This window comes from Pongo pygmaeus, chromosome 5 (genome assembly GCF_028885625.2).
Source record: "Pongo pygmaeus isolate AG05252 chromosome 5, NHGRI_mPonPyg2-v2.0_pri, whole genome shotgun sequence".
NCBI lineage: Eukaryota > Metazoa > Chordata > Mammalia > Primates > Hominidae > Pongo > Pongo pygmaeus.
In genome coordinates, this window is record NC_072378.2 from 150518931 (window position 1) to 150532626 (window position 13696).

General features: G+C 51.1%; 1 protein-coding gene across 2 annotated transcripts; it reads right to left on the bottom strand.

Moving 5' to 3' along the window:
• Window positions 1-382: 382 nt before the first annotated feature.
• Window positions 383-8820, bottom strand: ULBP3 (UL16 binding protein 3). Of its 2 annotated transcripts, XM_063666734.1 has the most exons (6): window positions 8655-8746; window positions 6027-6196; window positions 5131-5394; window positions 4630-4905; window positions 3818-3946; window positions 1109-2581 (listed from the first exon to the last, which is right to left on the bottom strand). In XM_063666734.1, the coding sequence occupies exons 2-5, from the start codon at window positions 6031-6033 to the stop codon at window positions 3840-3842; spliced, it is 654 nt and encodes a 217-aa protein (XP_063522804.1). In that variant the 5' UTR covers window positions 6034-6196; window positions 8655-8746; the 3' UTR covers window positions 1109-2581; window positions 3818-3839. The 2 variants fall into 2 exon arrangements, with proteins under 2 accessions (XP_054347651.1, XP_063522804.1); XM_054491676.2 differs by lacking the exon at window positions 6027-6196 and having other exon boundaries at window positions 383-2581; window positions 8655-8820.
• Between the last annotated feature and the right edge of the window lie 4876 nt (window positions 8821-13696).

The window sequence follows — 13696 nt, forward strand, 5'->3', positions numbered from 1 at the left end:
GCTGGCTTGGTTTTAGCTAACCTGGTGGAGAAACGCAGCCATCTGTGATAGAGAACCTAAGCTGTTAGGTTCCCCTCCAATGGTGAGACCACCTCCACAACCTGCCCTGCGTCCTCCTCTCTCCTGAGGCTGAATGCAGCTCTTGTGTCTTCAGTGCCAAGAATGCCACAGTCCCAGACCAGAGGAAGAGCTGATGTGGACAGTGGAAAAGGAGGGGGTGGGTGCAGAAGGAGAAGGCTGACAGCAAGGATTTCCTGAGGATAAACAAAAAAAAAGTCACTTGAAACTGGCAAAAAAAAAAAAAAAAAAGTAAGGGTATAAAGAACAAGATGGAAATGGAAATCTTGTATAATTTCATTATACAGTGTTTAATTTTAGGGTTTGGCACTTTCATGTATAACTTTTATACAATTATAATCATATACAACTTAGATTATTTTAAATGACTAGAGTTTAGTTTTTGATCTGGGTTAGCATTCATAGTGCAAAGTTCTCTCGTTCCACTCAGTTAACCCCATTTTTTGTAGGGCTCTATGTCATTTTATTTTACTTATGAATCTTTAATTTTAACCTTTATTATAGATTAAAGGGTACACATACAGGTTTGTTACATGGGTAGATTTTGGGAGGCTGAGGCTTGGTGTTCCAATGATCTCATCACTCAAACAGTAAGCATGGTACCCAACAGGTGGTTTTTCAGCCCAGGTGCCCCTCCTGTCTCACCTGTCTAGTGATCTCCAGTGTCCGTGGTTCATGTGAATTCAATGTGTAGCTGCCACTTTCAAATGGGAACATGCAGTATGTGGTTTTCTGTTCTTACATTAGGTTGCTTAGGATAATAGCCTCTAGTTCCATCCATGTTGCTGAAAAGGACATGATTTTGCTGTGTTTCGTGGCTGCATAGATTTCTTTTTTTTTCTTTATTATTATTATTATTATTATTATTATACTTTAGGTTTTATGGTACATGTGCGCAATGTGCAGGTAAGTTACATATGTATACATGTGCCATGCAGGTGCGCTGCACCCACCAACTCGTCATCTAGCATTAGGTATATCTCCCAATGCTATCCCTCCCCCCTCCCCCCACCCCACAACAGTCCCCAAAGTGTGATGTTCCCCTTCCTGTGTCCATGTGTTCTCATTGTTCAATTCCCACCTATGAGTGAGAATAGGCTGCATAGATTTCTATGGTGTCTATGTACCACATTTTTTTCATTCAATTCACTGTTGTTGGGCACTTAGATTGATTCTCTGTCCTTGCTGGTGAGAATAGCACTGTAATGAACATATTGATGCAGGTGTCTTTTGGATAAAATGAATTATTTTCCTGTGGATATATCCCGAGTAGTGGGATTGCTGGATTGAATGGTAGTTCTATTTTAAGTTCTTGGAGAAATCTCCAAACTGCTTTCCATAGCGGCTGAACAAGTTTCCTTTCCCACCAACAGTGTCTGTTTCTTTTCCTCTGCAGCTTCACCACCATCTCCGACTTTGTGACTGGTAAGAGATGGTAACTCATTGCAGTTTTGATTTGCACTTATCTAATGATTAGTGATATTGAGCATTTGTTCATGTTTGTTGGCCACTTGTATGTCTTCTTTTGAAAAGTGTCTGTTCATGTCTTTGCACATCTTTTAATTGGGTTTTTTCTTCTTGCTTGTCGAATTGTTTAAGTACTTTGTAGATTCTGGATATTGGACCTTTGTCAGATGCAGAGTTTGCAAATAGTTTCCCCATTCTACAGGCTGTCTGTTTACTGTGTTGCTAGTTTCCTTTTAGTTTAACGAGGTCCCATTTGTCAATTTTTGTTTTTGTTACAATTGTTTTTAGTGTCTTCTTCAAGAAATCTTTGCCAGGCCCTATGTCCACATTGGTATTTCTTAGCTTATATTCTAGGATTTTTACAGTTTTATTACCTGGGCAACATAGGAAGACCCAATCTCTACCTAAAAATAAAACAATTTGCTGGGCATGGTGGCATGCACCTGTAGTCCCAGCTATTCTAGAGGCTGAGTTTATGGGATCACTTGAGCCCAGGAGTTGGAGATTACAGTGAGTGATGACTATGCCACTTCACTCCAATATGGTTGACAGAATGAGAAAATGTAAAAAAACTATAACAATAAAAAGGATTAATACAATTCTTGGTCAGTGCATCGAAAGGATCCCTGAGGTCTGAAGTCCTGCATGCTATTTGACTAGCAATACCATTTGGAAGAATAAGGTCATGCTTGAGAGAAGTGTCTGCTTTTCCACAATCAAAGAAATAGAAAGAAAATGCCTTTTGCTGGGATTTCTTGTTCAGTTAAAACTTGTGCAGGAATTCCATCCATTAGCACTGAGAGAAAGTAGCAGACGGTGTTAAGAAAAATGGCTGCTGGGATCATGAGCAAAGGTAATGAGTGGCAGGAAATGTTGAGTCTACAATGTCCTCATCATCTGCTGGGGCCTGTGGGCTTGCTAAGGCTTGAACTCCTGCTTTCCAGAAAGGCACAGTGGTGAGTAGACAGGCGGCCTCCCTGAAGGGAGAGCAGAAACCAGACCAGGCTAACAGAGTCTTCTTGATATCATCTTCCACCTTGAGAAAAGACGAAGTGTTGGTTTAAGTGGCTGAGAAAAACCTGGGTCTGTTCTCCTGGGTGATCCCTCCCAGGCCCTCCCCATTTCAGAGCCTCTCCCCCAAATAAGGAACATGTTTTTCCCTCCAACCCTACCCCTGGCTCTGTAGCCTGTCCCAGCCTCCACCCTCCTTCACCACACCACAGAGCCAGCCCAGGCCCTGCTACAGTGCATGGGGGCTCAAAACTGAGGCTGGTAATGAGGGGTCTATACCCTCACTCAGGGACTGCTCCACCCTCTCATAGAAGGGTCTAGAGGACCTGGGGGAGCCCTGTCCAAAGAGAGGTCTCTGGATCCATGTTCCCTGGCCTTGGGTGGGCTTGCAGGCAAACCTCCTTCTTTCTCCTTCACTCTCAGCCTCTCCTCACCCTGGAAGCTGCACCCATAGCTCTGAATGGGACTGTCCCTGCCCCGCCCCATTCATTCCTGGCCAAGCTCAGTGGTGACCACGGACCTCTAGCAGCAGCTCAGCTCCCCTGCCTGAGTCCACTCTGCTCCAGGCAGGGCCATCAGCTGGCTCAGGATCTGGAATGTGCAAGAAGCAGAATGGTAGGGGCATCGCCCCAGGGCCCAGCCAGGAATCCCATGGGTCCAAGGGGCTTGGCCATTTCCTAAACCTCATCCTGGACACGCTCTACTCTTCACCTTCCACCTTAACTGCTGGGACTCAAGGTGCTCTCTCTGGGAATGCAGCCTTAGGAACTGGGTGGGCCAAGGCCCTCACAGCCCCCTTGTCCTGGGATTCCCCCAGGTTTCTCTCTTCTTAGCCTCCTCCAGGGACACCCCTTCCCTTGACATCCTTGGTGAAGTGGCCATGCTACTCCTCTCCTACTGTGCAGACTGCCCATGCCTGAGTTCCTGCTGCCTGCAGGCCACACACCACTACTCTTCCCAGATAGAAACCTGCTGTGAAATAGGCCTGAACTGTCTAAACCCTCTTGAACTCAACAGGCCCTGAGCCTTGATATGGGCCCCTCCCTTTTCCTCTGGCCCTGACGGTGAGAATCCATCAGAACTCAAGGTTGAGCTGCCCAGGTCATTGCCAACAGGCGACACCAGGTCTCATTCGCCTGTCTCATGTCAGAACAAGAAGGTCCCGGCCATGGGGAGAGGTGCGGCTGTGGGAATTCTCCTTTCCCCTCCTCTCACCTCACCCATCTGTCTCTCGTTCCCCTCACAGTTTTGCCCACAGTACCTGTCACTCTAAATGACTCTCCTCAGATGCCAGGGAGGATGAAGCAGAGGATGATGAGGAAGCTCCAGGGACTGAGGGTGGTGGCTATGGCTTTGGGTTGAGCTAAGCCTGGGGCCACGGTGGGTGGTGCTGAAAGGGAAACACAAAAGTGACAACTCTTGTCCATGCCCCAAATCTGAGGAGATGGCTCCTCAGCTCCTGCTACCCCAGGTCATCCTGGAAGGGAGAGGATTTGTCTCGCCTGCTGTGGGGCAGCCGCTGTGACAGGTCCTGGGGGTTGGAAGGGAGAGGGGGTATCCACTGTCCTCAGGGAGCTCACACAGCTGCTGAGGGAAGCAAGGTGACAGCACAGCCCACCCTCCTGCTGTGGTGGAAGAGGAGGTGATGCCCCAGGGCCGGGGACAGGAGAGTCTCGGGGCTGGCATTCGAGGTGGTTTTGATGGATTTCCAGAAACAGACCAAGGGAGAGGAATGGAAAAGTAATCCTAGGAGGAGGGAAATCTAAGGAGAAGTGTCTAGAAACACAATGACGCCCACAGTTTCGAGGCTGGCGAGAAATCCACAGTGAGTGGAGCAAAAGCAAGTGCAGTGAGGAAGAGGAGTCAGGAGGGAGAGCATAGGCACCCCAAGGATGGGGCCCCCATGAGGGGTTCATGCTCTTAAACTCACTCAAACACACACTCACACTCACACACACAGACTCACACCCACTCACACCCATACACCCACACCCACCATACTCAGACACTGACAGACAAGGGTGTGACTCGATGGCATCTCCAACGTGCTCCCAGTGCTTTCCTGTCAGTTACCTGTGGGTTCCAGCCTCTTCTTCCTGTGCATCAGGAAGTCCCTAAGCCAGCTCTTGCAGCCTCCCATTGAGACCATCTTGAAGAAAGTGGTCAGTCCGCTGTCCTTTTCCCACTTCTCTTTCATCTGCCTGGCTCCAGCGTGAACCACTGTCCACTTTCTGTTGTTTGAGTCAAAGAGGAGGAACTTCTGTCCATTGAAGCTGAACTGCCAAGATCCACGGATGCATCCATCAGCTTCACACTCACAAGACATCCTGGCCTGCAGCTTGAGGGGTCCTGCCCCAATCAGAAAGAGATCAGCCCTGGTCTTTACAAATTCTCTTCCCTGTCCCACATCCTCCTATGCTGAGACCATTCTCATCTGGTCCTGTTGTCTCCTCCAAGTCCTGCCCTTGCTGCTGGGCTTCATGGAGGTCCCATGTCTAATTTCTTCTCCCCACACACAGTGCAGTCCCTGAGCCCACAGTCTGCTCCCTGCTGTCCTTGGTCTCTTTCACTCACCACTGGGTGTGAAATCCTCCAGCTCAGTGTCAGCCAGTTCCAGTCTGAGCCTCTGCCCCACCTGTCTCAGCATTTCCAGTTGTTTTCCCCAGGCATCTGTGGCATTCAGCTGCTCTTCTAGGTGACCCATAGATAAGACCTTGTCACTGCCACAGTCATAGCAGAGAAAATTCTTCTGATCCACCTGGCTCTGGACCTCACACCACTGTTGTCCATGTCTGGGCAAACGAATGATGGTGAAGTTATACCAGAGAGAGTGAGCATCTATGGAAAAAAAGAAAAAACACCAGAGAGTGTTAGGTTGGGGGAAAGACCCCAAACACTGACAGCAAGAGAGTTTCCTGAAGGGCTGGGCTGGCAGAGCATGGATTTCTCTTCCTGGACGGCGGTCTCTGCCTGTGGAGGAACCATGGGTCACTAACATGTCCATCTCCCCACTCTGCCCAGGGTTATACTCACATCCGTCAGCACAGGACCCTGCCAGGGAGGTGGCAGGCCCGCTACAGGAGGAAGGACTTAGATGGCAGGATCTGCAGGAGCAGCCCAGGTGGACTGCAGGAGGCGGGAGAGTGGGGGAGGGCACCCTGAGGATGTTGGAGCGTGGTGCAGTGGGTACGATGTAGTCAACATTGGATAAGGATGAGTTCATTTATTATGGGTAACGACATGGTAAGTTCCCTGGAATGTGGTCATCTGCTAGTAGGTTGCCCTTGGAAACTTGGAAAAAGGAATGACCCACACTGCATGAAACAGAAAACCCAGGTCTTACATGGCAGGTTGTACAGGAAGTAACAAAAGACTAAGAGAAGTGCCCATGCCAGAGTGACTGCAGTATGAAAATCCAGGACAATGTTCACCCTCTGTGCTCAAGGGAAGCCTGGAAGACTCCTGTTTACCTGGCATATAAAGAAGGCCCCAGGAGAAGGCAGCAGACTGTCAAGAAGCTCAGGGATGCCTGTTGCTGAAGGCCAGGGTCAGGGGTAGGAGATGCTCTTCCTGAAATGGGCTCCCGGTAGTAATGGGGATGGAAAATCCTGAAATAACAGACTCAAGTGGAGGCCGTCAACTGTCAGCAGGAAGGAGGGTGCGATGATGGAAATAATTAGAGAAGTCACAATGCTAGCTGGGGACCTCTGTCTTACAAAGCTATGTCCATGGCTCATAGAACAAAAGGGTCCAAGATCCAAAACAGGTGGAGACTCCACCCGGATACTACTAGATTTAAATAATTACCACAAAGACAAAATGCAAGGATGGATGACCTGGAGGCTGAAAGTTGTCACCCCAGGAAATAACTGAGCTCCCTTGCCCAGCTTTGAAAACTGAGCCACATCTCAGACCCAGAGTCCATTACTAGAAGGAGAGCTCAGAGGCCCTGGTGGGCTCCTTCAACCCCACAGCAACTGCAATGACTCCTTCAGCCTCCCCCAGAGAGCCAGATGGGTAGTCACTCTGGGAACTGTACACCATGAAACAGCAAATACCCAGACACTCCTAGTGGACACAGTGTGCAATCCGAGCTCTTCCCAGGGATGTGAAGCATTAACTGGCTCCCCTGTTACTCATGAGGTGCATTTGGGGCAAAGTAACGGATGGACACCTGTGTCAGGTCCAGCTTAGAGGGATGTGCTGGGTTCATAGACCCATTCGATGGTAATTTCACATTTCCTGGATTTCTACCGGGAATGGATAGTGTTTGTAGTTAATGTAGTAACTATTATAGGTTGTGCTGGTCATATGACCTCCCCTGTCACTACTCAACTCTGCTCTTGTAGCTGGGATGCAGCCATACACACTCTGTGATGAGGGGTGACGCTGGACCTACCAATACGGCTATTTGACCCTGGACTCCCTAAGATCCCAGAGGCATGTGTGGTTGGAAAAGGTGCTATGTGGATTTCATGGCAATTGCCAACCGCAGAATCACAACAGGGTCCCCTAGTGCTCAGAAGCAAAGCTGTGCCACTCACAGCAGCGAAATCCCCTCATTTAAAAGTGGCTCTAGGTGTGGTCCTGGGCCCTGGTGGAGATGGGCCTCCAGCTATGGGAGGGCAGTGACCATACAGCCTCAGAGCTGCCCATCACAGGGTGTGCTCCTCACCCTTTAGGTCATTAGGAAGATAGGCTCCGCAGTGAGAAGACACAGGTGGGTCTCCTGGGATGGGCAGGAGCAGGGCCACAGCGAACCAAGAAGCTGCACAAGCAGTTGGCCCCGATCCCCAGGACACTACATGGCTATACCCCCTCACCCTTAGCTCACACCTGAGGCTTCAGGGAGGGTCCTTGAATGGCCCCTGGGGACCGTTAATGCTACTCAGCAACAAAGGAGGGGAGCAGTAGGCCCCGAACCATGGGACTCCCCCTCACATCCATCACATCCACACCTCCCAGAACCATGGAACCTCCATTCACATCCATCACATCCGCACCTCCCAGAACCATGGAACCTCCATTCACATCCATCACATCCGCACCTCCCAGAACCATGGAACCTCCATTCACATCCATCACATCCGCACCTCCCAGAACCATGGAACCTCCATTCACATCCATCACATCCGCACCTCCCAGAACCATGGAACCTCCATTCACATCCATCACATCCGCACCTCCCAGAACCATGGAACCTCCATTCACATCCATCACATCCGCACCTCCCAGAACCATGGAACCTCCATTCACATCCATCACATCCGCACCTCCCAGAACCATGGAACCTCCATTCACATCCATCACATCCACACCTCCCAGAACCATGGAACCTCCATTCACATCCATCACATCCACACCTCCCAGAACCATGGAACCTCCATTCACATCCATCACATCCGCACCTCCCAGAAGCCACAGGCGGGGTAGACACACTTGTGACTCTTCAACTTACACAACTTGGAGATGACACCCTAGGGGATGGGGCAGCAATTGCCAGGACACAGCATGTGCCCTCCTCTGGAGTCTGCAACCTAGGACAGGGTCCATTTCAGGGTTCCCTTTTATTTGCAGGTTGCCATTGCCTGCTGTTGCTCTACAAAAGGACAGGACTTGACACACAGACAGAGAACCCATGGTTGGCGAGGATCAAACTGCCTTCGGCCTTTCCTTTCTAGAAAGGGTTTGCTGACTCCTGACTGCTTAGTGACTATTCTAGATGACGCTGGCTTCACCCCTGTCTTGACCCCAGCTCGGGTTCCTGGGGCTCTGGTTTCTCCTTCCCGAGGACGAGTGGGGCTGCAGGGTTGCACCACGGATCCCCTCCTCACCTCGCCCTCTGCAGCTTTTTGGCCCCTCTACCCTCCTGCGGTTCTTTTTTCGCCTTCTTTGACCCCGCTCCTGCCCTGCGGGGCAAGCAGCAGCCGCAGGAAGCGGACCTGGCGAAAAAGAGCGCGAATCGGAACTGAGCGTGAGGGCAGTCCAGGGAGATCGCGCCGGTCCTTCTAGAAGCCTTCCCTCCTCTGAAACCCGCTGCAGTTCACAGCCCCCCAGGTTTGGCCCTCGCCTCGCTTAAGCTCCTTCCCCGAACTCACCGGCCCGCCCCGTCCCGGACCAGTCGAATAGCAGGTACAGAAGAATCGCGAGGCGCAGAAGGATCGCGGGGCTGGCGGCCGCTGCCATTGCAGACCAGGAGCGCCGGGGACACGAGGCGCGGTCTATGTGGAGACCGGCGGCTGAATCACTTCGGCCCTCCCATGCCAGCTAGTGATTGAGTGCGCTCGGCCCCGTCCCGCCCCGCCCTGTCCCGGGATCCAGAGGAGCCTACGCCTGCCCATGTTTGGTGGGATGCTCCGCCCTATCCCGCCCCGTCCCGCCCTTCCCCGCCCCACCCCAGGCTGGGACCCGGGGAGCCTATACCTGCTCTGCCTCCGCTTCGCCCCGCCCCGGGCTCGTGGCCTGACAGCGGCCCCCTCTGGCCAACCCTTACCCTCCACCCCGGGCTCCGCGCGGGCCAGGACACGGTTCCTTCTTGACCGCCTCATTTAATTTTTTAACACACCATTTATTATTACCCCAATGTAAGCACTGATGCACAGGAAAGCGAAGAAACTTGCACAGGGATATTCAGTGGTGGCTGTGTCCCTCCGTCACCGCCTCCGCCAGCGACACCCGCCCTCCTTCAGCCTGCGCCAAGGAGTCCCCGCCCCTCTCCGTCCAGGGCGCAGCTGCTTCCCAGTCCGGAGCAGACCTTCTTTGCCTCTCCACTAAAAGCATGAGGAGGTCTTTGAGTATATTCTATATCCCTTTATGACTTCTGGGGAAAAAAAGAAAGAAAAGAAAGCCCTAGTGGCCTACAATGATCAGTAATCAAATGATCAATTGTGTTTCCATGGAGAGCAGAAGCCGAGGGAGGGTCTACGTATGCGTGGGGCTCACTTTGCTGCACACTCATCTGTGGCCAGCTACACCCAAATCCATGGCTGCACGCGCATCTCTGCCCTGTTCCTGGATGGTGACTGCAGCCATCCTCAAAGCGGCAACCCGAGTGTATCCTCGTCTCAGTCACCATGGAAACATCTAGATCTGTGGGCAGAAGCCAGAGGGAGGTGAGGGGCCCAGTGGCCCTTGGCCGCAAGGGAGGGCTTTAGCCTGGGGTGAGGAGTGGGCAGAGATCTTGAGTCCCACTCAGCCCCCAGCCACTCAGCCCATTCCCTATTGAATGAGAAAAATAGGCACAGACCTCCCACTCCCTACAGTCTTCATTTTGGGATCACCTGCACCTGGTGATCATCAATCCCGAGGGTCCTGAGGCTGTGGGAAAGGGGAGGAGGCCTGGACAAAGCCCAGGGCCTGTCTCTGCTTCAGGACAGAGTCATGGGAGGGCAGCCACCTCTGTGACTGAGCAGGGACACAGGATCCTAGAAGGTTCTGGCCTGATGCACTAGAGCCTCTGTGCAGGAGGGGCCACGTGGAGGGTAGTTTGGAGGACAACAGACACACAGGGGTGGGCACTTCTCAGATTTGGGAGGGGCAGAGCTTGGCAGGTCCCAGGATCTGTGTGTGAGAAGAGCCTCCCATGTACAGGGCTGGGGGCAGGAGCCCAGGTTAGTCCTGGGAGGAGGCCTCTGGGAAGGCCCTGGCAGCCCCACCCCTGAGGCCGGGTGACCTGGGCCAGTGACTGGGGGAACAGGAGGAAGGTAGACGGAGGCTGTCAGGAGAGCACCAAGCAGGACAGCCAGGTGACAGGAGGAGGGGCTTTTGTGCACACCTGGGCCCTCCTGCCTCACCCCTGCTGCAGGCATCTGGCCACCAGACTCAGGCCTGCCCAGGATGCGGATAGAAGTGGCCTAAATGTTATTGTAATGGCCAGGATCTAGAGATCATGCATTCAGTTATGGAAGTCAACTGATATTGTGGCTGAATATTCCTGTGCAAGCTTCTTCAGCTTTCTAGGCATGGATGTCTGCATGTGGAAAATGACAAGTGCCATGAACACAGATGAAATAAGCAGATTCTACAAGGAACCCTGTCCTTGCACATGCTAAGGACCCAGGGCAGTTTTCCTATTTCAGTTGTGAGGCCTCCCGCTCTCCCTGAAGTCAGCAAATGCCAGGCCTACCCTGAGGAGAGCTGGATCTCTGAGCCCAGGCCACGGCCTCTTCATGGCCCTGGGGGCGCTGTGAGGGGGTGGAAATGAAAGCAAGACCCACCATCAGGACTCAGGCATGTTTTCCAGACCCACAGAGGTTGATTTTTCTCTCCATCACCTGAGCCTAACATGATGTAAGGGTGGTTGGAGGCTGAGTGAACCAGTGAATGAATGAGACAGTTGTGGGAGTGAATGGGGCTCAGAAGAATAGCACAGGTGCAGAGGGGAGCTGGAGCGGAGGTTGTAACCCCCAGCGGCCTGAAGGTGGCAGCATCGAGGTTGGTAATTTTTTTGTTGTTGCTTTTTTTCCTTTTTTAGTTGCTGGATTTTATTTGTTGTTTTCTTGTTTGTTTGTTTTTGAGATAGAGTCTCACTCTGTCACCCAGACTGGAGTGCAGTGGGACAATCTCAGCTCACTACAATCTCTGCCACCCGGGTTCAAGCGATTCTCTTCCCTCAGCCTCCCGAGTAGCTGGGATTAGAGGCACCTGCCACCACCCCCGGCTAATTTTTGCAATTTTAGTAGAGACAGGGTCTCACCATGTTGGCCAGGCTGGTCTCGAACTCCTGGCCTCAGGCGATCTGCCTGCCCCAGCCTCCCAAAGTGCAGGGATTACAGGCGTGAGCCACTGCGCCAGGCACCAACTTGGAAATTTGAATCTCCACCTGGGTGTCCACAAAGATTTTCCAAGGAAGAGTAACTTTGGTTTTCAACCAGTCTGGGGGTGCTTCATCAGGATAGAATCTTCTGGAAAACATAGTGTGATGACGGACAGCAAACTGCTGTCTTCAGTTGGTTTGATTGAGCCTAGACTGCACCAGGGCCAGGAAAATCTTGTCTTTTTCTTGCCTTTTTTTTTTTTTTTTTGAGACTTTGTCTCATACTGTTGCCCAGGCTGGTGTGCAGTGGCGTGATCTAGGCTCACTGCAACCTCCGCCTACCGGGTTCAAGCAATTCTCCTGCCTCAGCCTCCTGAGTAGCTAGGATTACAGGCATCCCCCACCACGCCCAGCTAGCTTTTTGTATTGTTAGTCGAGATGGGGTTTCACTATGTTGGCCAGGCTGGTCTCGGACTCCTGACCTCATGATCCGCCCGCCTTGGCCTCCCAAAGTGCTGGTATTACAGGCGTGAGCCACCGCACATGGCTGAAATACTTGCCTTTTAAGCAAAGAAGGAACGAGTCTGAAAGTAGGAATGGAAATGGGAAAAGATAACCGGGCCAGGAGGAAAGAGAAGGAGAAAAGAAGGGCTGAGGTCTGAGAGGTAGCAAGGATTCAAGCATTTCCTGCCCCATGGCCTGGAGTTGCATGTGGGCGGCGCAGGGCTACTGGAGCTGTGACAGCCTTGAGGGCCAGGGTGACTCACGCAGCGGCCCTCTGCTTCCTCTGGGTGTGTCACACCCTGGGCTCCTGGTCCCTAGTGGCACAGGTGCTGGCGCGAAGTTGGGTGTTTGCCTCCAGCCTCTGCTCCTGCTGCCAGGCTGGTCGGGTCAGGGCGGGGCGGCGTGGTGAGTTCTGGGGCTGGACCCTAAGCAGGGGTGTGGGCAAATATGGGGGTCTTGGACTGAAGGGGGTCAGGAGGAGGGGAGGCTTCTGGAATTTCCTGAAGGTTGCCCTGGGATTTAATGCGACGTTGCTAGCTAGAGCCAGCTTGGCATGGGGAGAGCGATGTGAGACTGATGAAAAGCGTGCAGCCTGATTTAAAGCCAAACCCTCAGCCCTTTCCAAGAACAATAAAGCATATTGTAGTCGCTAAAAGAAACAAATACAAAAAAAATTAAAAAGTAGCCTTTCTTTGCAGATACAGCACGTTTTATTTTTAATCTTTACATTTAACACTGTCTTTTGAAAATAGTGTATATTATTCAATATTTTAAAATCCAACCTGGGAGTTTCAGTGATTTATGTGATAAGTTTAGTAATTCACTTTTATTGTAATTACTACTGTTTAGGATTTAGCTATGCCATCTTTTTTATTTATTTATTTATTTATTTTTATTTATTTATTTTTTTCTGTTGCCCAGGCTGTAGTGCAGTGGCACGATCTCGGCTTGATGCAAGCTCCTCCTCCTGGGTTCACACCGTTCTCCTGCTTCAGCCTCCCGAGTAACTGGGACTACAGGCGTCTGCCACCACGCCCGGCTAATTTTTTTTTTTTTTTGTATTTTCAGTAGAGATGAGGTTTCACCGTGTTAGCCAGGATGGTCTCGATCTCCTGACCTTGTGATCCGCCCACCTCTGCCTCCCATAGTGCTGGGATTACAGGCATGAGCCACTGCACCCAGCCTATCTATTTTTTTTTTTTAAGATATGGGATCTCCCTCTGTTGTCCAGGCTGGAGTGCAGTGGCATGGTCATAGCTCACTGCAGCCTCTAACTCCTGGGCTCAGGCCATCTTACTGCCTCAGCCTCTGAGTAGCCAGGACTACAAGCATGCGCCACCCACTGGGCTAATTTTCTATATTTGTCTGTAGAGATGGGGTCTGCCTTGAACCCCATTTATATTTGTCTGTAGAGATGGGGTCTGGTCTTGAACTCCTGAGCTCAAGCGATCCTCCCACCTCGGCCTCCCAAAGTGCAGGGATTACAGGCGTGAGCCACTGTGCCTGGTCCACATGTATTTATTGCGTTTTTTAATGCTGGCATTTCCCTTGGGTACCTGTGTTCCATTTAGTATACTGAGGGTTTTTTTCTGTTGGTTTAAAAGTTATACATTCTAGTTTTCTTCTCAGAGTGGCCACCCTTAACCTATGACTCATACCAATATGTGTCACATTTATTGGTATTATTGGTTTTGTTTTATTCCTAATTTTAGAAGTCTCAGCATGTTTTCCTTTCCCTTTCGTGTACCACCTCCAGCCCAATTTTCCTGATATCTTTCCTAGCTGTAATTCTCGGTTATTCTTAGCTACACTTCCTTGTTTCTGTGATCCTAACTTCACATTTCCCCTTGTTGTGAGATAACAGTAATCTGGAATAGATTC

Excerpts from the sequence above, each read along its gene's own strand:
- ULBP3 (XM_054491676.2), bottom strand. The coding sequence starts at position 8,742 with ATGGCAGCGGCCGCCAGCCCCGCGATCCTTCTGCGCCTCGCGATTCTT. Across the intron at positions 5,395-8,654 it reads GTCCGGGACGGGGCGGGCCG|ATGCTCACTCTCTCTGGTAT; the intron begins GTGAGTTCGGGG and ends TTTTTTCCATAG. Across the intron at positions 3,947-4,629 it reads GAAGAGGCTGGAACCCACAG|CACCACCCACCGTGGCCCCA; the intron begins GTAACTGACAGG and ends TTTCCCTTTCAG.